The sequence below is a fragment of the Giraffa tippelskirchi genome, chromosome 12 (assembly GCF_054371585.1).
Source record: "Giraffa tippelskirchi isolate mGirTip1 chromosome 12, T2T-mGirTip1v1.2.pri, whole genome shotgun sequence".
In the NCBI taxonomy this organism is placed as follows: Eukaryota; Metazoa; Chordata; class Mammalia; order Artiodactyla; family Giraffidae; genus Giraffa; species Giraffa tippelskirchi.
Genome location: NC_137286.1, coordinates 60,137,124 through 60,160,051, shown reverse-complemented (window position 1 = coordinate 60,160,051; position 22,928 = coordinate 60,137,124). Strand labels below are relative to the sequence as shown.

The following is a 22,928-nucleotide window of genomic DNA, read 5'->3' as shown; positions in this document are numbered from 1 at the left end:
ATGCCCTTAACTCAACATCTGTTCACATAGCTGTGTGAGGAGATGGACGCAGAGCTTACATGTCTTCTCTTATACACAGATAGCTTTCTAAAGGAAGGTCACTGGCCAGAGTTTTTGAGTTATGAGAGCTGCTCCAGAGATTTCTTTTAGAAAAACAGTCGCCACTGGCACCACATTTCAGTGACACAGAATGGATTGCAAACCTTGCTTACTTGTGTGACATGTTCAACCTTCTCAGTGAACTCAATCTGTCACTATAGGGAAAAGGACCAATGTGTTCAAGTTGGTAGAAAAAGTGGCTGCGTTCAGAGCCAAACTGGAATTACGGGTTGATGAGTGAATGTTGGGGTTTTTGACATATTTCAAACATTTGCAGAGATTTTGAAAGAAACTGAGTCAGGGTCTTCTTTCTCCCAGCTGGTGCATGATCACCTGTGTCAGCTTTCAAAAGAGTCAGCGTTACTTCCCAACCACAAAAGACCTCTGAGCTGGGAAGGAATGGATCTGTGACCCATTTGTGAATAAGCCAGGTGAATCGATTTTGTGCAAGTAGGGGATCAACTGCTTGAAATCACAAATTACAGTGGCCTTAAAAGTATGTTTGAGACAACTTCAGATCTCCCTATGTTCTGGATTAAACTCAAGGAAGAATATCCTGAAATTGCCACAGAAGCACTAAAAAGCCTGCTTCCGTTTCCACCTCTCTTTGTGAAGCGGTGTTTTCTGCAGTGACAGCAACCAAGATGAGATTATGGAGTAGACAGACATAAGCAACATACTTCGGGCGTCACTGTCTCCCATCACCCCAGATGGGACTTTCTAGTTGCAAGAAACCAAGCTCAGGGCTCCCACTGATTCATTATGGTGGGTTGTGTAATTATTTCATTATATATCATGTAATAATAAAAGAAAGAAGGTGCACAGTAAATGAGCTTGAATCCTTCCAAAACCAGCCCCCCACAGCCCCCAGTCTGTGGAAAAACTGTCTTCCATGAAACCAGTCCCTGGCGCCAAAATGGCTGTGGACTGCTGGTGTACACCTTGGCTAATAGTCAGTACTGTTGCCTTTGAAAGTTGCTAAGAGAGCATATCTTAAAAGTTCTCACCACACACAAAACTTTCTTGAAATTTTGGTGATGGATGTTAACTGGATATATTGTGATCATTTTGCAATATATAAATGAGAGAGTGTTATATTGTACACCTGAGACTAATATAATGTTCTGTATCAAATTATACCTTGATTTAAAAAAAAGAATCTGGTAAACGGTGACTTCTATTTGTGCCTTTCTTAACTTGCCAGCCTCTTAAAAATAGGGGAGAAGCATTGTTTTTTCTCACATCACGTTCATTCTCTTTTAGCCATTTTACACCATACATAGAAGTGCAAAGGATGTGACAGAAAGGAGTCAGGGGACAGGGCCTGGAGCCCATCCCACCCTGTGGTTTGTTTAACAGGGCCGGCTGGGGTGCAGGAAACACAGACAGATATGCGCTGGGGATTACTGTGGAGACAGTCACATTTAACTTAACCCTTCCAGTGTCATTATGTCCTTGGACATGGAAGGAACATGAGGCTTAGGTGGTAGCTTGCCCTGTGGTAACCCTGATGCGGTGGAGACGTGTGACTGTAGACCCAATTCCAGGCTCTTAGCAGTTTAGCACTTTGAGAGAAAAACACTTCTAAGTATTGCCTTAATCATATGTTTTAAGTCTTTATAAGTTAATTATCAGGCTTTTTCTTTATGCTAAAAAAAAAAAAAAGAAAAAATTTATCACCTGACCTGTATCAGAGTTCTGCCAACAAGAATTTAATAGGAGATCAATTTACAAACATGAGACAAGGTCTGAGTGTTCCTAGTGTTTTAGCAGTAACCTGGAAACTTGTGAGACATAAAAATTGGGGGGCCCCATCCCAGAGCTACTGTATCTGAAACTCCCAGGCATGCAGTCTGCTCTTATGTGCCTTGCAAGTGATTCTGAGCTAAAACTTGTTCTAAGGAAATGAGCAAAGGACAGTGTTCCCTGGGGCCTGGTAACTGTCAGTAGAGCTCGCGGCCTGGAGGTAGGTAGAAGGAACAGTTCCTGAACCTGAAAAGAACAGCCTGTCCCCACCCACGCCCACCCCAGGTCTCCTTCTGGAGCACATATGGGTGTGGAGAAAGGGGAAAAGCAGACCCAGTAGGGCGAAGGGAAGGAGCCTCACACAGGACCCGGTGTTGGCACACATCCTTCCCTCTCCTGTCTCTGGGGTAGGGAGGTGCTCTTGAAATCGGAACTGACCAGCGGTGATGGCCCTGGTGGTGGACAGGGATGATGGGAACCTCTGTCCTTTCATTTTCTGGGCCTTCTCAGTGCCTTCACCACCTTTTCAGCCTTTCCAAACCTTGGCATTGCCACCCAGGGTCTCCTCCCCCTCCCAACTTTCTATAGAGTCTAACCAGACCCATTTTATTTTCTTAGACAAAGTAAATGCTGTTATCAGTTGGGGGAAGGGACTGGAATCTCAGAAGCAGCCTTTGTTTAGAGTGCCTCAGCTTCTACCTTAAGAATCACAGCATCCTTGTAAAAGGAGAGAGATTAAGTAACTGTCAGCCTTTGGTCAAATTTGAACCTATTGTTGCATTAGGCCAAAGCCCCATATTGAGAGATTCCAGTCACTTAGGAAACTATTAGCTTCTCATAGAAAAGCAATTTTTTTTTTACTTTATATATTGATCATGAAAGTAGTTATTTTTCTGTATTCCAAATTTAATGTAGAGGTTATATATACAAACTTTCTAAAAGAAATCATCTTTTTTTTTATTACAAAACAAGGTGTAAATTACTAACAGCTTTTTTGATAATTTTAAAATTAAGTTGTGGGAGAATGTTTTATAGTAAATAGATTGCACTTAAGGGTTCTATTTCTTAGGAATATTTTTTAAGAAAATATTTTTAAAACATTTTTAAATAACCATCCTCAGTTTTCAATCCAGAAATATTTAAGATCAGAGTTCTAATGTGTTTACATGCATGCATGCCAAGTTGCTTCAGTCCTGTCTGACTCTGTGATCAAACCCGAGTCTCTTATCTCTTGCACTGTTGTTCAGTCTCTCAGTCACGTCTGACTCTTTGGGAACCCCTGGTCTGCAGCACACCAGGCTTCCCTGTCTATCATCAACTCCCAGAGCTTGCTCATACTCAAGTCCATTGAGTCGGTGATGCCGTCCAACCATCTGGTCCTCTGTCGTCCCCATCTCCTCCTGCCCTCAATCTTTCCCAGCATCAGGGTCTTTTCTAATAAGTCAGCTCTTCGCATCAGGTGGCCACAGTATTGGAGCTTCAGCTTCAACATCAGTCCTTCCAAAGAACACCCAGGACTGATCTCCTTTAGGATGGACTGGTTGGATCCCTTCGCATCCAAGGGACTCAAGAGTCTTCTCCAACACCACAGTTCAAAAGCATCAATTCTTCAAAGCTCAGCCTTCTTTATGGTCTAACTCTTACGATTGTATAGACCTTTGTCAGCAAAATAATGTCTCTGCTTTTTAGTACTCTGTCCAAGTTTGTCATAGCTTTTCTCCCAAGGAGCAAGCATCTTTTAATTTCATGGCTGCAGTCACCATCTGCAGTGAGTTTGGAGCCCAAGAAAATAAAGTCTCACCATTTCCATTGTTTCCCCATCTATTTTCCCGTGAAGTGATGGAATCGGATGCCATGATCTTAGTGTTTTAAATGTTGAGTTTTAAACCAGCTTTTTCACTCTCCTCTTTCACTTTCATCAAAAGGCTCTTTGGAGAAGGCAATGGCACCCCACTCCAGTACTCTTGCCTGGAAAATCCCATGGACGGAGGAGCCTGGTGGGCTGCACTCCATGGGGTCGCGAAGAGTCGGATACGACTGAGCAACTTCACTTTCATTTTTCACTTACATGCATTGGAGAAGGAAATGGCAACCCACTCCAGTGTTCTTGCCTGGAGAATCCCAGGGAGGGAGGAGCCTGGTGGGCTGCCGTCTATGGGGTCGCACAGAGTCGGACGCAGTGGAGTGACTTAGCAGCAGCAGCAGCAGCAAAAGGCTCTTTAGTTCTTCTTCGCTTTCTGCTGTAAGGGTGGTGTCATCTGCATATCTGAGGTTATTGATATTTCTCCCAGCAATCTGATTCCAGCTTGTGCTTCATCCAGCCCAGCGTTTCTCATGATGTACTCTGCATATAAGTTAAATAAGCAGGGTGACAATATGCAGCCTTGATGTACTCCTTTCCCAAGTTTGAACCAATCTATTGTTCCATGTTCAGTTCTAACTGTTGCTTCTTGACCTGCATACAGATTTCTCAGGAGGCAGATAAGGTGGTCTGGTATTCCCATCTCTTTAAGAATTTTCTATAGTTTGTTGTGATCCACACAGTCGAAGGCTTTAGCATAGTCAATGAAGCAGAAGTAGATGTTTTTCTGGAATTCTCTTGCTTTTTCCATGATTCAGTGGATGTTGGCAATTTGATCTCTGGTTCCTCTGCCTTTTCTATATCCAGCTTGAACATCTGGAAGTTCTCCTTTCACATACTGTTGAAGCCTAGCTTGGAGAATTTTGAGCATTACTTTACTAGCATGTGAACTGAGTGCAATTGTGCAGTAGTTTGAGCATTCTTTGTCATTGCCTTTCTTTAGGATTGGAATGAAAACTGACCTTTTCCAGTCCTGTGGCCACTGCTGAGTTTTCCAAATTTGCTGGCATATTGAGTGTAGCACTTTCACAGCATCATCTTTTAGGATTTGAAATAGCTCAACTGGAATTCTGTCACCTGCAGTGTTTTTGTTCATAGTGATGCTTCCTAAGGCCCGCTTGACATAGGGCTCTAGGTGAGTGATCACACCATTGAGTTATCTCTTGCATTGCCAGGCAGGTTATTCACCACTAGTGTCACCTGAAAAGCCCAAAGTGTTAGTTGCTCAGTCTTGTCTGGCTCTTTGCGACTCATGGACTATAACCCACCAATCTCCTCTGTCCATGGAATTCTCCAGACAAAAATACTGGAGTGGGTAGCCATTCCTTTCTCCAGGGGATCTTCCCAGGGATCAAAACCCTGTCTCCTGCATTGCAGGTGGATTCTTTACTATCTGAGCTACCAGGGAAGCCCTAATATGTTTATGTTTATATTTTAGTATTGATATTAATGAATTCCTTGATATTAATGAAGTCCTATGCATATTGTTGCTAAGGATCAGAAGGCTGATGTCTCTAGCCAAGTTACTATTTTTTTTTAATCTAGCTTTAATTTGAGCTCATTGTAAATTCACTTGAAGTTGTAAGAAATAATGAAGAGAGACCTTGTGTACCCTCCAGTGGTGGTATCTTGCAAAACTGTGGCACCGCATCACAACCAGGGTTGATACTGATACAATCAGTGCACTACTCCCACTCGGATTCTCCTTTTACCTGTATTCATTTCTGTGTGTGTGTATTTAGTTCAGTGCAGTTTTGTCACATATATAGGTTAGCATGTTCCCCATCAGCTCTGTTATCATAGGGCCTTTATAACCCTGCTCACCAAGTGGAAACGACCCTCCCTGACCTCTGGCAACCACTGATCTCTCCAGTGCTTGAGTTCTGGGCGTTTCAAGTTTGAACCATACAGTGTGCAGCCTTTTGACATGTGCTTTTTTCTCTCATCATCATCCCCTTAAGGGTCATCCAAATCATTGCACGTGTCTATAGTTCTTTCCTTCTTATTACTGAGTAGTATGGATATACCATTGTTATTTATTCATCCATTCATAGTTCAGTTCAGTTCAGTTGCTCAGTTGTGTCCGACTCTTTGCGACCCCATGAATTGCAGCATGCCAGGCCTCCCTGTCCATCACCAACTCCTGGAGTTTACCCAAACTCATGTCCATCGAGTTGGTGATGCCATCCAGCCTTCTCATCCTCTGTCGTCCCCTTCTCCTCCTGTCCCCAGTCCTTCTCAGCATCAGGGTCTTTTCCAATGAGTCAACTCTTCACATAAGGTGGCCAAAGTATTGGAGTTTCAGCTTCAACATCAGACCTTCCAATGAACACCCAGGACTGACCTCCTTTAGGATGGACTGGTTGGATCTCCTTGCAGTCCAAGGGACTCTCGAGAGTCTTCTCCAACACCACAGTTCAAAAGCATCAATTCTTTGGCGCTCAGCTTTCTTCATAGTCCAACTCTCACATCCATACGTGACTACTGGAAAAACCATAGTCTTGACTAGATGGACCTTTGTTGGCAAAGTAATGTCTCTGCTTTTTAATATGCTGTCTAGGTTGGTCATAACTTTCCTTCCAAGGAGTAAGCATCTTTTAATTTCATGGCTGCAGTCACCATCTGCGGTGATTTTGGAGCCCAAGAAAATAAAGTCTATCACTCTTTCCATTGTTTCCTATTATTTGCCATGAAATGATGGGACCAGATGCCATGATCTTAGTTTTCTGAATGTTAAGCTTTAAGCCAACTTTTTCACTCTCCTCTTTCACTTTCATCAAGAGGCTTTTTAGTTCCTCTTCACTTTCTGCCATAAGGGTGGTGTCATCTGCCCAGCAATCTTGATTCCAGCTTGTGCTTCTTCCAACCCAGCGTTTCTCATGATGTACTCTGCATATAAGTTAAATAAGCAGGGTGACAATATACAGCCTTGACGTATTCCTTTTCCTATTTGGAACCAGTCTGTTGTTCCATGTCCAGTTGTAACTGTTGCTTCCTGACCTGCATACAGGTTTCTCAAGAGGCAGGTCAGGTGGTCTGGTATTCCCATCTCTTTCAGAATTTTCCACAGTTTATTGTGATCCACACAGTCAAACTATTCATCATTTATTCATCATTCATAGTTAACTGTTCATCCATTGAAGGGCATCTGGATTGTCTCTGGTTTTATGCTGTGAATAAACCTACTATGAACTTTCACATGCCTATATTGTGTGAATATAAGTCTTTATTTTGCTGGAATACATGCCCAAGTGTGATAACTGGGTCACATGGTAGTTGCATGCTTAGTTTTTGTTTTGTTTTCAAGACTGTGTATTTTTTAGAACAGTTTTAGGTTCACAGCAAGATTGGGAGAAAGGTACAGGGATTTCCCGTGTATCTGCTGCCTGCACACATGTATAGTCTCCCTCTTTATCAGCATCCCTCATTATCATTACATAGCTATATCATATATCATTATCATTATAGTCTCCCTCATTATCAGCATCCCCAGATGGGATACCAGAGTGGTACCTGTGTTACAGTTGATAAACCTACATTGACGCGTCATAATCACCCAAATCCATAGTTCACATTAGAGTTTCCTTTCAGTGTTGTACATCCTGTGGGTTTAGACAAATGCATAACCACATCTATCCATCATTATAGTATCAGCCAGAGTAGCTTCACTGCCCTTAAAGTCCTGTGCTCCACGTATTCATTCCTTCCCTCAGCCCTCGGCTTCTGGCAACTGATCTTTTCACTGTCTCCATAGTCTTGCCTTTTCCAGGGTGTCATGTGACTGGAGCTTCCCTGGTGGCTCAGCTGGTAAAGAATCTGCGTGCAATGCAGGAGACCTGGGTTCAATCCCTCAGTTGGGAAGATCTCCTGGAGGAGGGCATGGCAACCCACTCCAGTCTTCTTGCCTGGAGACTCCCATGGACAGAGGGGCCTGGTGGGCTACAGTCCATTGGTCACAAAGAGTAACACACGACTGGGAGACTAAGCACACACATGTAATTGGAATCATACTGCCATGTAGCCTTTTCACATTGGCTTCTTTCATGTAGTCATATGCTTTTTAAGTTTCCACCATGTCTTTTCATGGCTTGATAACTCTTTTTAGCATGAATAATATTCCATTGAGTGGATATACCACAGTTACAGGTATTCATTTACCTAGTTAGGGGTATATTGATGGCTCTGAACTTTGGCAATTATGCATGTGTAGACTTTTGTCTGGGCATTAGTTTTCAGCTCCTCTGGGTAAACACCAGGGAGCACAAATGGTGGAATGATGTATTCTAAGAGTATGTTTCATTTTTTAAGAAGCTGCCAAACTGTTTTCCAGTGACTGTACTATTCTACATTCCTAGCACAGTGTAGAGTGGTCTGCTTTCTCCATGTGCTAGCCAGAATTTGGTGTCGCTAATTTATTTTAGTTGTATTAATAGTGCTATTTAGCGTGGTTTAATTTACGTTTCCCTAATGATTACTGTGGTTGAACATCTTTTTGTGTAATGTTGAGTTTTTGAGTTCTTTATATATTCTAGATACTAGTGCATTGTTGGATATGTGGTTAACAAATATTTTCTCTCAGGCTGGGCCTATCTTTTTACCCTTTAAGTAGGGTCTTTCACAGAGCAAAAGTTTTTGATTTTGTTGAGATTCAATGTATCACTTTTCACTTTGGGAGCCAAGTCTTAAGAGCTCTTTGCCTAGCTTTGGATCCTAAAGATTTTCTTTTTTCTTAAAAGGTTAATTTTTAAGTATTAAGCCCATGATCCATTTTGAGTTAATTGTTGTGAATGGTTGAAATCACTGTAAATGAAATTAAATCACTGTCTTAATCACTTATATTTATACTGCCTTTAAACTGTTCATGAGCTGATGTCAAAGTATGATCAGTAGATAGGCTTTTCACCCTGGGTTTGATGAAGCTACTAAAAGTAATTTAATGTAAAAATCAATCAAATGGAAGTCCTAATTAATGTTTCAACCTTTGGTTGCTATTTTTTTAAAAAATTAATTGTAGTTTGGGAATTTGCATGATAATTGGCCTTGATTTTAGAATTTGTGAAACATGTAGAAGTGATTCTGAGGATCAGGATTCTCTTTTACAGTTTTACGGGAGTACATATAGAAACCATTAAAGATTAGGCTGTGAGAGTTACTCCTTTTACTTAGGAAGTTTATTAGAGAGCTTCTGTTCAACCATTATCCTGAGACTTTTGGAGCATCAGAGGAAATTTGAGAAGGGGTACTCGCTCTGAAATTAGACTTTCTGGGTTCAAATACCGATTCTGCAACTTAACTGGCTCCATAATTTGATCTCTTTGTGCCTTAGTTTCCTTATTGTAAAATGGGTGTAGTACTTAAGTATCCACCTCTAACAGCTGTTGTGAACCCATCACTCGCTTGAAACAGTTTCTAATACATAGTAGGCACTCAATAAACTTCAGCAACCATTATCCCTACCTAAATCATTGATTTTGTGTGAGGATGGGTGGGGACCATCTTTTTTATTTGAAGATGGTGGGGACTGTCTTTTTTACATTAAGACTAACATGGTACTATGAAGATTTGACTACAAAATTCAAATAGTTTATAGTCCTTAACGGAAAAGGCAATGGCACCCCACTCCAGTACTCTTTTGCCTGGAAAATCCCATGGACAGAGGAGCCTGATAGGCTACAGTCCAGGGGGTCGCTAAGAGTCGGACATGACTGAGTGACTTCACTTTCACTTTTCCCTTTCATGCACTGGAGAAGGAAATGGCAACCCACTCAAGTGTTCTTGCCTGGAGAATCCCAGGGACGGCGGAGCCTGGTGGGCTGCCGTCTATGGGGTCGCACAGAGTCGGACACGACCGAAGCGACTTAGCAGCAGCAGCAGCAGCAGCATAGTCCTTAAACAATGCAAGAGAGGCTTTAGGCAGATTTTGTGCTTGTAACGGCATGCACTTAGCCCCCCAATGTGGGAGTTCACGCTCCTCTGCCAGGAGGTGTTTACTGAAAAAAACTCCAAAAAGCACCGCTCATTCACTTGTCCTAATTAGGTCCCTCCTAACATTTGTGTCCTTTCCAGTCTAGGCAGATCTCTCTCATTTACCCAGGATAACTGGATCCACAGCCTGTCAGCATTCTAAGCGTCTTTTCCCAGACACTTTGCTTTATTGGAATCTCTTAAGAGCCTGCTGTTTGAGGGGTATGCCTTTCTCCAGACCAGTATGGTAATGCAGCTTGAGATGTCCCCATCTTGGAGCAACCATTCCAGAAAAAAAGTGTGGCTGGTTAATCCCCTAGCTTGGTTTTTCAGGATTTGTCCTTGCTGTTAGTGGTATGATTGCTTGAAAACAGCTGCAATTCTCAATTCTCAATGGGCTACCATAGACATTTGTTTCAATGCAATTTTGTCTGGCCGGTATTAATATCTTAAAAGACACTGAAATTAGGAAAGGTTTATGATAGAGTAGAAGGAGCCTCGCACCTGTTGTCTTCATGCGTTCGTGATCTGCCTGCCGTTTGTGACCCCTGGTCTATGCTGTTGTGATCTCTTCTGTCTGAAAAGCATATTTTGACTCTCTGTATCTTCAGATTTATAACCTTTCAATCTGATTTCTCATAACCACTGTTATCAAGATCCTAGGTCCCACCGTGATAGAAAACAGCCAGTTCTCCTCTCCACCCCTAACCCCTCAAAATGTTTGTTTACCTATTTATTGGCATTCACATTTTAGTTTTGTGTGTTGAAATGATTGAACCATTTGCAATGGCCCTTTTTATAGGTTGAAAATAGTTGAAATAGCAGTTTTATTCTCACTTATGGTAAAATTTAAGAACTTAAGATGTATAGAAATATTATCACAGAATATTTTATATATAAAAGTCTCAATAGTTTTGTTGGGAAGAAATGTTGTAACCAAACTAAAAAGTAATCTAAGCACAATGGAATTCATCTTTGAAGGAGAATATGAAAACTAATTTCTGCTGTGTGACAGACAAAATATACCAGACAATTAATGAGATGATTTTCTTCAAGCTGATGCAACAGCGAGAATATTTATTAATGGGGGGCCTCTCAAAGAAGGAGAAAATGTGGAGTTTATAAAAGTAGGAAGTCAGTAAGGAAGGGTGGACGTGGGTCCTATCACCTGTGGTCAGCCATTCCTTGGGACGCAGAAGGTGTAGTGCTTCTAACCATGACTGCTTTCTGGGAGCACAAGGCTCAGGTAAACGTTAACATTGCCAGACGGAACAGGTTACTGATATTATCATAGTTATGTTTATAAACTGGGTGAGATACGCACCACAGAAGTTTCATTTATAACTTTAAAATCTATAGGTTTCTTAACATTTCTGCACTAAAGGACTGGAACAGGGCAGCTTTGTCTTATGGGGGTGACCAGGAATTGGAATTCCTTCTAAACTAATCAAGGGGAAGAAAGCACTGCAGGGTTTACTGACGGAAGCCAGGGCCAGGCCAGCGGCCTGGGCCAAAGGGGGACCCAGTGAGCGTGACAGCGCTCCCTCCGAGATCGCTTCCGGTGGGGAGGGAAGGGCTTAAAGATGGGCGTTTGTCAGTGGGCCAGGCTAAAGGAGAGAATTCCATGGATTTTGTTAAAGGATACGTTTTAAAAGGACAACATCGTGCCCCATATAAAATGGATGTGGAACGAATTTATTTAACTAATTAAAGAACTAGCCAAATGTCACAACCATTTTAAAAGTTGACAAACTGTGAGTTTATATAGAGAAGGAATATTGAAATGAGTTTACAGTGGATTTTCCCACTACAGGGAGGGTTGCCCTTTCACCAGACAATTAAGGGCATGTCCATAAACAAGAATTATTTACATTGCTATTAGTTACCTACAATTTACCAAGGTGTAAAATAGTGTAAAGAATGTGCCTGCCAACGCAAGAGACACACATTGGATCCCAGGGTTGGCAAGAGCCCCTGGAGAAGGAAATGGCAACCCACTCAAGTATTCTTGCCCGGGAGACCCCGTGGACAGAGGAGCCTGCTGGGCTACAGTCCATGGGGTTGCAGAAGAGTCAGACATGACTTAGTGACTAAGCAACAACAAAACAGCTGAAAGGCAGTGAAAAGACCAAGCCCCGTCAGATCAGGTAATTCCCAGAGGCCCCATTATTCCATTAAAAGGCTATTCAGTAATCTCTTTTGGTCACATCACAGTCTTTAGTTTTTCCTAGCCATGCCTGCTCTATAGTAACTACATGCTTTCTCTAATATTCATCTATCAGTTGTTTACCCATTTTTCTCCTTAAAAGCCATGTCTGATTTTTTCCTTTCTTTCTGGTCTCCATCAGGTCAAAGGACCCTGAGACATCCAGGATGTATAAATTTATAACCAACTACAAATACAAAATAGTTTGCTCATGTTTGGATTGCTTTTGCTTAATATCCTATCTTTTTCTTGGGATGGCATTTAAATTTTTTTAATTTAATGTTATAAAAATTAATATTGAGAGTCCCTTGGACAGCAAGGCGATCAAACCAGTTAATCCTAAAGGAAATCAACCCTGAATATTCACTGGAAGGACTGATGCTGAAGCTCCAATACTTTGGCCACCTGATGAGAAGAGCCGACTCATTGGAAAAGACCATGATGCTGGGAAAGATTGAGGGCAGGAGGAGAAGTGGGAGACAGAGGATGAGATGGTTGGATGGCATCACTGATTCAATGGACATGAGTTTAAGCAAGCTACGGGAGATGGTGAAGGACAGGGAAGCTGGCATACTGCAGTCCTGGGGTCACAAAGAGTCAGACATGACTCAGAGACTGAACAACGATGTTATAAATGATTACCAAGGTTTCTTTATATTATCATATAATTTTAAGTTGGCAGTTAATCAGCAATAACCATAATAATTTGACCACATAGCATTCTAACGTTAGGTTTTCATCTGTAAATTGAAGGTGAAAGTTAATGAATTTGTGTTATGGGCCAAGTGGTTCTCAACCTGGACAATTTTGCCCCACCCCGAACCCCCAGGGCATGCTACTGACATCTAATCAGTAGAGGCCAGAATTGCTGCTAAACTTCGTACAATGCATAAGACAACCTCACCAAAGCAAAATTACCCAGTTCCTACTGTTAATCATGCCCATGTTGAGAAACCGTAATAGCCCATTGAAAAATGTTAGAGGAAAGCTGAAGTTTTTGCTATGATAAAACTGAAAATAATTTTGTGGTCTTAAATCTAAGTGAAAAACATACATTTTGTTTTTATACATTAAAAATAGTGTTATTACCAATTTTCCGTATTTAGAAATTGTGCAGTCAGTATTACCTTTAGCTTGAGAGACTAAATAAATAGAGATGCTTTGAGATGAATGGAGAGAGTGGCACTGAGCACCTACATTAACGTGTAAAACAGCTCCTGAGAAGCCGCTCTGTAACAGGGCCTAGAGGGGTGGCTGGGGAGGGAGGTCCCAGCGGGAGGGGGTATATGCACACGTATGGCTGATTCACACTGTTGTACAGCAGAACCCAACACAACTTTGTAAAGCAATTATCCTCCAGTTAAAAATAAATGTAAGAAAGAAACAGATGCCTTTCCTTTGTAATAACTTGCACTTTTAAAATTACTTTTCCTATTTTAGGTTTTACCGAAGAAACATCTTAGAGATTCATCGCATTTCCAAGATTAACATTTACAATTTGGAGTTGTTGACCTTCTTATAAGAAAGATTTTGGCCATCAAAATGAAAACTTTCTTTGAAGTTTTAGAACAATTATACAAGAAGGTACTTCTTGGAGCCACACTTGAAAATGACAGCCATGATTACATCTTTTATCTCTACCCAGCATTTTCAGATCAAGATTGTTCTACAACCGCCACCTCAGACTGCTCAAATGCCCTTGATGTTCAGGACAAGCAAGAGCCATCCTCTGTCAGTTTGCCTACCTTTTCTGTAGCACCTGTGTGTTTGCAGAGACATTCTCAGATGAGAAGTACCCAAGAAATAATGCTCCTTCAGTTAACAGTGATCAGATCGATGATAACCAGAATATTGTCTGTGGAAACTGAATTCCATGCAAAGGAGAAATACAGAGATACAATTAAAATTCTTTTAAAATCATCTGACATCGAATCTCAATTAGTAAGCCCATTTGCTTTTTGTGTTATTTTTTTTTAAGATCTAGATGTTTTTTTAATAAAAGTTTTAAAACATTCAGCAACAGTAGCTAAATCTATTTGTTTTCCTGTAGACCTGTATGTTTCAAAACTCGGAAAAATTGTTATCTCACATGGCTGCAAAGTGCCTTGCACTACTTCTGTATTTCCAACTGAAGGAAAAGGTAAGATAAGTAATCAAATTATGTTACTAATGCTTTTATATTTTCTTTAAAATTGCTCTCTGGCATTCAATTTTTTATCAATAAAATATTTGCTCACATAAGGTGCAAATCCACAAAGGTGTAAGAATAGAATAATATGTTGGTGACTTATTTCAAGGATTAGAGTCTTAGATACGTTATAAATCATTTCAGATAAGATTCTTAACTCAAAAGATAGACTGCAAGTCACAAGTCCACAACTATTCAGACTCTCAAAGGAGCAGGTGGGCCTCCTTCCTTCCGCAAACAAGGCTTAGGAACCCCTGCTTGAGACGAAGACCGTTTTCATAGGTTTCATATAAATTCTAAGAGTGGTCCTCAGCATAATGAAAAAATATGAACAAATTAATCAGACTTTTCCTTATCTCTGAATTAGTTAATAAATATATCTAAACATTTACTGACTACTTTAAGCGCTAAATTGCTTGTTCCTTTCTTAAAACAACATTCTTTCCTGAATACCAAAAGGTGGTATGTACAGTAGAAAATTTGGAAAAAGGGAAAATGTATAAAGACCAAAATAAAAATTTCATATCATTCCAGCCACCAGAGATAACCACTGCTAATATTTCATGTTCCTTTTTGGTTTTTTGTTTCTATGGCATATTAAATTTCTTGACTTAAGGAATACTGGGATATTTATGTCCTTGTTTTAGCAAATATACTTTTTTTTTGGAAGGAAGTAAACAACGTTGTATAGAATTGTGTATAATAGATAATTTGTAATGGCAAAGAAAATGTATTACAACTTACTACTTAAAATTTTTTTCTCACTTACAGATAACGTTGAGTAATTCCTGGATTTCTTTTTGCCAAAAAAATATTTCTGAATATCCTGAAAGTAATAAAGTAGTATACTGCCTCTGGATGCTTACCTTTGCAATTAAAGAAATCTTTAAAGATACATCTTCACAGAAAACAGGTATGAACTGTGTTCCCCAATAAACAATTGTCATTGTCTTGTTCCCAGGGAGCATTATATTTTTATGAATAAAACTTGTTTTACAACCTCTGTTTTGAAGTATGAAAAACTGAAAAATCATACCCCATAGTCTTTGATTGAGGATACCTTTTTAAAAGGAAAAATGTAAAACTTCACTATTACTGGATTTCCCTGGTGGCTCAGACGGTAAAGCGTCTGCCTACAATGTGGGAGACCCAGGTTCAATCCCTGGGTCAGGAAGGTCTCCTGGAGAAAGAAATGGCACCCCACTCCAGTATTCTTGCCTGGAAAATCCCATGGACGGAGGAACCTGGTAAGCTACAGTCCATGGGGTCGCAAAGAGTCAGACAAGACTGAGTGACTTCACTTTCTTTTCACTATTATTAAAAATTGAAATTAAAGCTTTTCATTTTTATATGTCCTTAGCATAGTCTGATGTTACTGATATTTGTAAAATGGATATTAGCCATGATTATTAGCTGTTGGCATGTTTATCTTCATTTGTTTGTGTTAGAGGTGAATAATCCAATCCATTTTTTCGTCTTACAAAGTGATGATAATTTTAAAAATTGAATTATAAAATTGTGTTTTAAGAAAACTTTGTTTTTCCTGTTGCTTATAATTACTATTTTTATAATTGCAGAAATTCTAAAACAGTTCCTGACTCCTTTCGACACTATTTTTGAAGTATTTTACAATTCCTTATTTTCTCAGCATTTTGAAAACCACCAAGATGCTTCTAAACTAATAAACAGTTTGATATGTTTCCTGGAATTGCTTGAACTTCTTATAGCCTCCAGAGTCCACCTGAAGGTACATTTCACTTGCCAGAGGATTTTATTTTTGAAACCTTCTTGTGTGTTTCATGTTATTACCTGGCCTGTTCAGGCTTTTGTAAAAAGGAAGTTGATCATCTTCATCAAAAAGTGCCTTCTGCGCAAAGTGGGTGAAGACCTTTGTCGGGGATCTGTCCCTGCCTTCATGCCACCAGACAGTCCTTTGGATGTGGACCTGCTGGCTTTGGCCGGTGCTGTTCTGCAAGCTGTGGATTTGGGCTTGTTGAGGACGTTGTCTGTCCACGGAAAACGTTCCTACTTTGGAGGTGATGAAGTCCTTCCTGGATATGAGCATGCCCCTGGTCCAGATCATGTGATTCTTAGAGCATTGAGCTTACTTATCATAAGATCCTTAGAAATCAAGTTTCAAAATTGTGCTTCAGCAAATGAAATGAAAGGTAACTTTCTGAATGCCTTTTGTATGTGAAGTAAGGGATAATTCTTTACTGAAGTAAAATAATTCATAATTATCAAAGCTCAGGACTGTAATTTCACTAACTTAAGTTGTATCTTATTCTAGTTATAATTTATTAAATTTTATTCCAATAAAGATAAAAAGTTAGAATTGTCTTTTAAAAAGTTTCAGTTTTGTGTGCTAAACTGAATTTGCATAGCATAGTTAATAACTAGTTAAAAGAAAAGATTGTTGAGTCTCTTCAAAGTAAGCATTGTTAGTCAATTCATGTTCAGATATTTGTAGTATATTATTCATATTTTCCTTCACAAAATTGGTATGTCTACTGATACAGTTTTGATAATTAGTTGAATTAAACTAATGTACGGTGTAATCCTGTGCAGTTGTCATTTACAACACTAGATGGCGCTGGTTACATAAGTCAAGAGTTTTAAATTGCAGTTAAAACGCCTCAAAACCTTTTTGACTTTTGTGCTTAACAGTAGTACTTTCTTTTAATGCTTTAAAAAACTTTAAACAAACAAAAACTTTTTCTGCCGGTATTTTGAAGGCAAATTATTTTTGTTTGGTTGTATTGTTGCCTCTAGTACAAACACTGTGGCATCCAGTGAAGCAATTTTTATTGTCTACTATTTATTCATTTATGTGTTTTTAGCAAGAATTCGTGTAACTTTTATTTCTCAGAGATACTAGCTATTTGGCACTGTGGCAAATAGATGATCTGGCTTTACATTTTAACTATATCCTACCGAGTGGGTCTTTTTTTTTTTTCTCTGAAGCTCAGTTTCCTAATATACAGAGTAGGGATAATCCCTAACTCAAACTTTTGAAAGTGTGAATTATGATAATGCATTTTAAAGTATTCTAGATGTTATAAATGTATATGAATAGGTAAGTTATTATAAATGCATTCATAAACTGTTGTTTTCTCTTTAAATTTTTCATTTTTTGAAGTTGACTTACAGAGGTTCATGTCTGAGTTACTGACCTTCCTAAAGCCTCACCTTCAGCCCTCTCTGCAATCACACAATGTTTGTGAGTGGCTGTCTAGGGTCTTCATAGAACAAGACGATGACATGCTGGAGGCTGCCAAAGCATCGTTGGGCATCTACCTGAAGTTGACCAGGTTTGTATATTTTAAAGTAATTATACATGCCAGGAAAGCAGAAAACATTTTTAATAATGTATTGGACATACAATTTACTTTCCATCATTAGGGGAAAAAAATCCCTAACAATCTTGTGGTTTCCTTATAAGTTCCAACTCCTTTAACACTGCCCTACATGAAAATAGATTGCATTTGAGTTCTCATTATGAAAACTTGGATGGCTAAGTAGATCTAGGGATTAGAACTAAACTGAGATTAGACAGTATGGATTCTGGCTGAGTCTCCATCTTTGCTTTACCTGTGTGATCAAGAATAAGTTAATACCATTGTCTAAGTCATAATTTAATTGATGTTTGAAACTCTTTTCACATTTAAGACTAACTTGTCTGTATTGAACTTCTGTAAGGTGACTTTTGCCTTTGTAAAGCTGAATTCAAACTTGTAAGTAATCAAAGGAGCTGTTGTAAATTTTCATTTTAATATACAGTTGAATTGGTACTGATATCATCTTGAGGCAGTTATCTGAAATTGATTATGAAGTTATATTACTGATGACATACTGATCCTATTTCTGTTTATTAAAAGAGCTGTACTTGGATCATATCTTATGGCAAATATCTGTAATTGGTTATGAAGTTAATAACTGATGACCTTTTACAGTATTTCTGCTTCTGCTTTATTAAAATCATAAAGTATTTGCTTTATTTCCATTTCTTTCTTGGCTTCAGAGAAAGGGATTTCTTACTAATGGTTGTCAGTGTAGTGTTGTGCTGCCAGTTCTTACTTGTATTATGACACTTCTGGCAACAACTGCTTTCAGACTGTAAGTGTTTGGGGCCAATTTTCAAAAGGTTCTAATCAAGAACACAGAATGCATGCATGTGATTTGAATTAGGCTCAGAAACGGTCAAATACAAATTCAGTCTGAATACATATGCCTGGAAGAATATATAGTCATAGTCAAAGCTGACTTCGTGTGCCTCAGGAAAGAGGAAGCTTCTGAATTTAAATTCATTTTGTATGTGAATTTCTAATTTTCTTGAAATTCGTGTGATCACAGAGGCCTGTGCTCATGTCATATGTATTGTTTTAATGTAACTGAATTGGTTAAGATTGGTTGTAAATGATAGAAATCAATATAAACTAGTGTAAGCCAAAAAAGGAATTTACTGCCTGGGAATTCCAAGGAGTCAAGTTGGCATCAGGTGTAACTGTGCGTGACTTAAGTCATGTCACTGATTATTTCTCTTTGTTTCTGTCTCATAGCTTTGAATTCATTCTCAGGCAGGGCCACCAGCAGTGCCAGACTTACGGCAACCTTACAGTTAAAATCTTTAATAATGCCAGCAGAAATCCCAGAGGAGGTCTGATTAACCTGCATGGGTCACAGATTCGTGTTGGAATCATGGTGGCTAGGACCGTGGGTACTCTGATTAGTTAGCCTGGGTCACATGTCCACCTCTGTTGAGACAAGTGTGGAAGGAAAGGAAGGAGGTTAATTCCCACCTTACCATGTGGAATTAGTTACCTGTAGGAATAAGAGACTCTGATGTCAATAGACAGAAAGACGGAGGACATTTGTTGGACAGATAAAAACTAGAACTACCAAAGTCAAAGGATATTATTTATTTTATTGGATCAGATTTGTATAGAGTTTGTAGAGAAAGAGATTGTTTTGAATTTTTTTCTTTTTAAAATAACGCATAGATTAAAAAATAATCTAGTAGAATTTATGGTATGTGAATTATATCTGTCAAAACTTATATTTATAAAGAGTCATTAATCTGGAGTGTCTGTTATTTTCAGAGAATGTGAAGCTACTGAAAGCTTGACCCAAGAAAAAGAAATGTGGAACCATCACACACATGAAAATGGCTATAATCCACACTGTATTTTTTTATTTTTATTAAAAAATATAGGATTTGATTCTACTGTTCTTCTTGATTTTTTGATTTCATCGGAAACTTGTTTTCTTGAATATTTTGTCAGATACTTAAAATTATTGCAAAAAGACTGGGATAATTTTTTCACCATTTGCAACTATTTTGATGTAACTGAATCTAAAGATAACATGCATATTTGTTGTGGTATCTCCTCACTTGTCCAAGATAGAAACAGCAACCAAACGGGACCCAGCGCTCCGGCTGTTCTTGGCCGTCACACAGATGCTCGTTCCTGGGCCTCTGGGGCTGCTGCTGCTTCTCCTGAGCCACTGAACCACGGTGCACCGTCGGAGAAGGCCCACACCAAGCTCCAGGCCAATTGTCTTTCTACCCCAGGAGCTTCTCAAAGTCTGGTAGACTATGACAGCTCTGATGAGTCTGAAGAAGGATCCACAAGCCTGTGTTTAGTAAACAGCAGACTAACTTCTTCACACCGAGAAGCAGTGAAGAAAACTCAGGACACATTTGGAGCAAGTGGGGATAAAAAAGAACTTAGCCCAGAGTCTCAGTCAAGGCCTCTGGTTACCGAAGAATGTAATACCCCGTTCTCTGTTTATTGTGACGGAGCCCCAAATAACACTGCTTCCGAGGTGGGAATATCTTACAGAACAGTGAAGTGCTTTGAAGAGCTACAAGGTGCCATTTACCGTTTGCAGAAGAAAAATCTGTTCCCATATAATCCAACAGCACTTTTAAAGTTGTTAAAACACATTGAGACGATATATAATAAAAGTATGACCCCTTCGTAAAACAGTGACATTTTATTTCCAGGAACTGTTTTTCCCTAATATAATTGTGCCTTAATGAGATAACAGTATTAAAAATAATAAATAAACCGCAAAAGAGTTTTCTAAACCATGCTTTTCTTTTGCCTTCTGGGAGCAGCCCAGTGACTGAAAAAGATCCATCAAATAACAAGTCACTTGATACAGTTGTGCAATACTTGAAATCTATGGTTGTTCAAACTTCCTCAAATTTGGGATAGTTATTGTATTAATTTCTTATTGATACGGTAACAAATTCTCACAAACTTGGTGGCTTAGAAGAACAGAGATTTATTCTTTCTCAGTTCTGGAGGTTAGAAGTGCAAAATCAAGGTGTCCACAGGACCACACTTCCTCTTAAGGCTCTAGGGGAGAATCTTTCTCTGGCTTTTCGTGTCTTCTGGCCATTGCTGTCAGTCCTTGGTATTCCTTGACGTGTAGCTACATCACTTCAATCTCCTTCTCTCTTATCACATGACGTTTTCCTTGTGTGTCTATCTGTATCCAATTTCCCTCTTTTAAGTATACCAGTCACTGGATTAGGGCCCAGTCTCATCCAGTATGACCTCTTGTTGTCTGTTGCTCAGTCACTAGCTCATATCCCATTCTTTGCGACCCCGTGGACTGTATCCCTCCAGGCTCCTCTGTCCGTGGGGATTCTCCAGGCAAGAATCCTGGAGTGGTTTGCCATTTCCTCCTCCAGGGGATCTTCCCAACCCAGGGGTCAAAACTTAGTCTCCTGCGTTGGCAGGTGGAGTCTTTATTGCTGAGCCACCAGGGAAGCCCCAGTATGAGCTCATCTTAGCTTAATTATATCAGCAGGGACCCTATCTGCAAATAAGGTTGCATTCACAGATCTGGGTAGGCGTGAATTTTGGGAGGAAAACAGTGTAAGCCAGTACCTTTATTATTTCCCCTTGAGGTGTTTACATGAAATGTGATATGTAAAAAACTTAAATCTTAGTGGTTTTTTAAAGAGAAGTGATTAGCTTCATGTGTATGTGTGTGTGTGTGTGTGTGTATATATATATATATATATGTGATCTATGAGAACACAAGTATATTAAGATTTTTTAAAGATACTTAAAAATTTTTTTTTTCCTGTTTAAAAGTGTACGGGGCTGGTGCACCGGGATTACCCAGAGGGATGGGGTGGGGAGGGAGGTGGGAGGGGGGTTCTGGAAGGGGAAATCATGTACACCCACGGTGGATTCATGTCAATGTATGGCAAAACAAATACAATATTGTAAAGTTAAAAAATAGATTAATTTAAAAAAAGTGTTGTGATAGGAATAATTCTGTCTTTTAGAGGGGAGGCAGTAAATTCAAGCTTTCATGTCTTTCCCAGCATGCCTCATTTTATTGTGCTCCACTTTGTGTTTGGCAGATGCTGCATTTTTTACAGGTTCAAGGTTTGTGGCAACTCTTGTGCCATCCAAGTCTTTTGGTGCCATTTTTCCAAAAATATTTGCTCACTTTGTCTCTGTGACATTTTTGTAATTGCAGTATTTTGGTAATTGCAATATTTCACACTTTCTCATTATTGTATTTGTTACAAGTATAAAACTTTTAACGGATGAGGAGTTTCTTCTTATGGATGAGCAAAGAGAGTGGCTTCTTAAGGTACAATCTGCTCCCAGTGAAGATTCTCTTAAGATTGTTGAAATGACAGCAAAGGATTTAAAAATATTTTATAAGCTTAGTTGATAAAGCAGTGGCTTTAACATCTTCAGCATCACTGAAGGCTCAGATGATGGTTTGTATTTTTTTTAGCAATAAATATTTATTACAGTATGTAGGCATAATGCCATTGCACACTTACTAGACTACATTGCACACTTACTAGACTACAGTTTAGTGTAAACATAACTAGTTTATATGCACTGAGAAGCCAAAAAGTTAGTGTAATTCCCCTTATTGTGATACTTGCTTTACTGTGATAATTTGGAACTGAGTCCAGATTATCTCCAACGTCTGCCTGTGAGGGATTTGTATACTGAGAGTGTAACTATATTGTACTGGTGAGTCTGTCATTAAGGCAGTCCGAAATGTCATCCTTAAAACATTTTTAAATGATCCTGTTATAGATAAATATAAGGAGACTGAACCTACCAAACATTAAAATATACTTTAGTGTCAGTCACTCAGTCATACCTGACTCTTTGCAACCCCATGGGCTGCAGCCTGCCAGGCACATCTCTCCATGGGATTCTCCAGGCAAGAATACTGGAGTCGTTTGCCATTTCCTCCTCCAGGGTGTCTTCCCAACCCAGGGATTGATCCAGGGTCTACTGGGTCGCAAGCAGTTTCTTTACCATCTGAGCCACCAGGAAAGCCTAAAATATATTTTAAGGCTGTGTTAATAAAACAGATTAGTACTCATTCAGGTAGAAATAGGAAAATCAGTGGAACTAAATAGAGGATGGCTAATCATTATAACAATGAGATGCTAATATTAACCAAAGAAATGCAGAGGTCAAAAAGTTTGGTAACAGAGTTGGGGGTATACATCAGGGCAGCTTCTTTTATGTGAAAGAATGTATCTTCTGCTTATAAAAGCAAGAGACTAGAAATATCTGGTTAAATGTCAAAATATATATACTTGTATGTATGCTAAGTTATATATATACTTATGGAAAGAATGGGCTATATTCATGTTTACAGAAATTAAACACCTACAATAAAAAACAAAAGTAAATATACCAGGGTCCCATTTGTTTAAGGAAAGAAGGCAAGGAAGGAGTAATGCACACACTTACATATTTATATATGCTTTTGTGTGTCTATACGTTGCAGCATATAAGACAATACTAATAGCAGTTGCCCTGGGAAACAGATCTGAAGTAGAAAGCTTGACTTCTCAT

General features: G+C 39.3%; 1 protein-coding gene across 8 annotated transcripts in view; it reads left to right on the top strand.

The window, feature by feature from the left end:
* LINS1 (lines homolog 1) overlaps nt 1-20,155 on the top strand; it is a 30,659-nt gene extending 10,504 nt beyond the window's left edge. For 3 of the 8 annotated variants that reach the window (XM_081551360.1, XM_081551361.1, XM_081551362.1), the window contains exons 2-7: nt 13,317-13,817; nt 13,927-14,016; nt 14,836-14,977; nt 15,642-16,232; nt 17,204-17,375; nt 19,164-20,155. In XM_081551360.1, coding sequence (XP_081407486.1) covers nt 13,419-13,817; nt 13,927-14,016; nt 14,836-14,977; nt 15,642-16,232; nt 17,204-17,375; nt 19,164-20,049 — 2,280 coding nt within the window. In that variant the 5' untranslated portion in view covers nt 13,317-13,418 and the 3' untranslated portion in view covers nt 20,050-20,155. Of the gene's footprint in view, nt 1-12,018; nt 12,523-13,316; nt 13,818-13,926; nt 14,017-14,835; nt 14,978-15,641; nt 16,233-17,203; nt 17,380-19,163 lie in introns of all 8 variants that reach the window. The other 5 variants (XM_081551365.1, XM_081551366.1, XM_081551368.1 and 2 more) reach the window with 3 other exon arrangements.
* The last annotated feature ends 2,773 nt before the right edge of the window (nt 20,156-22,928 follow it).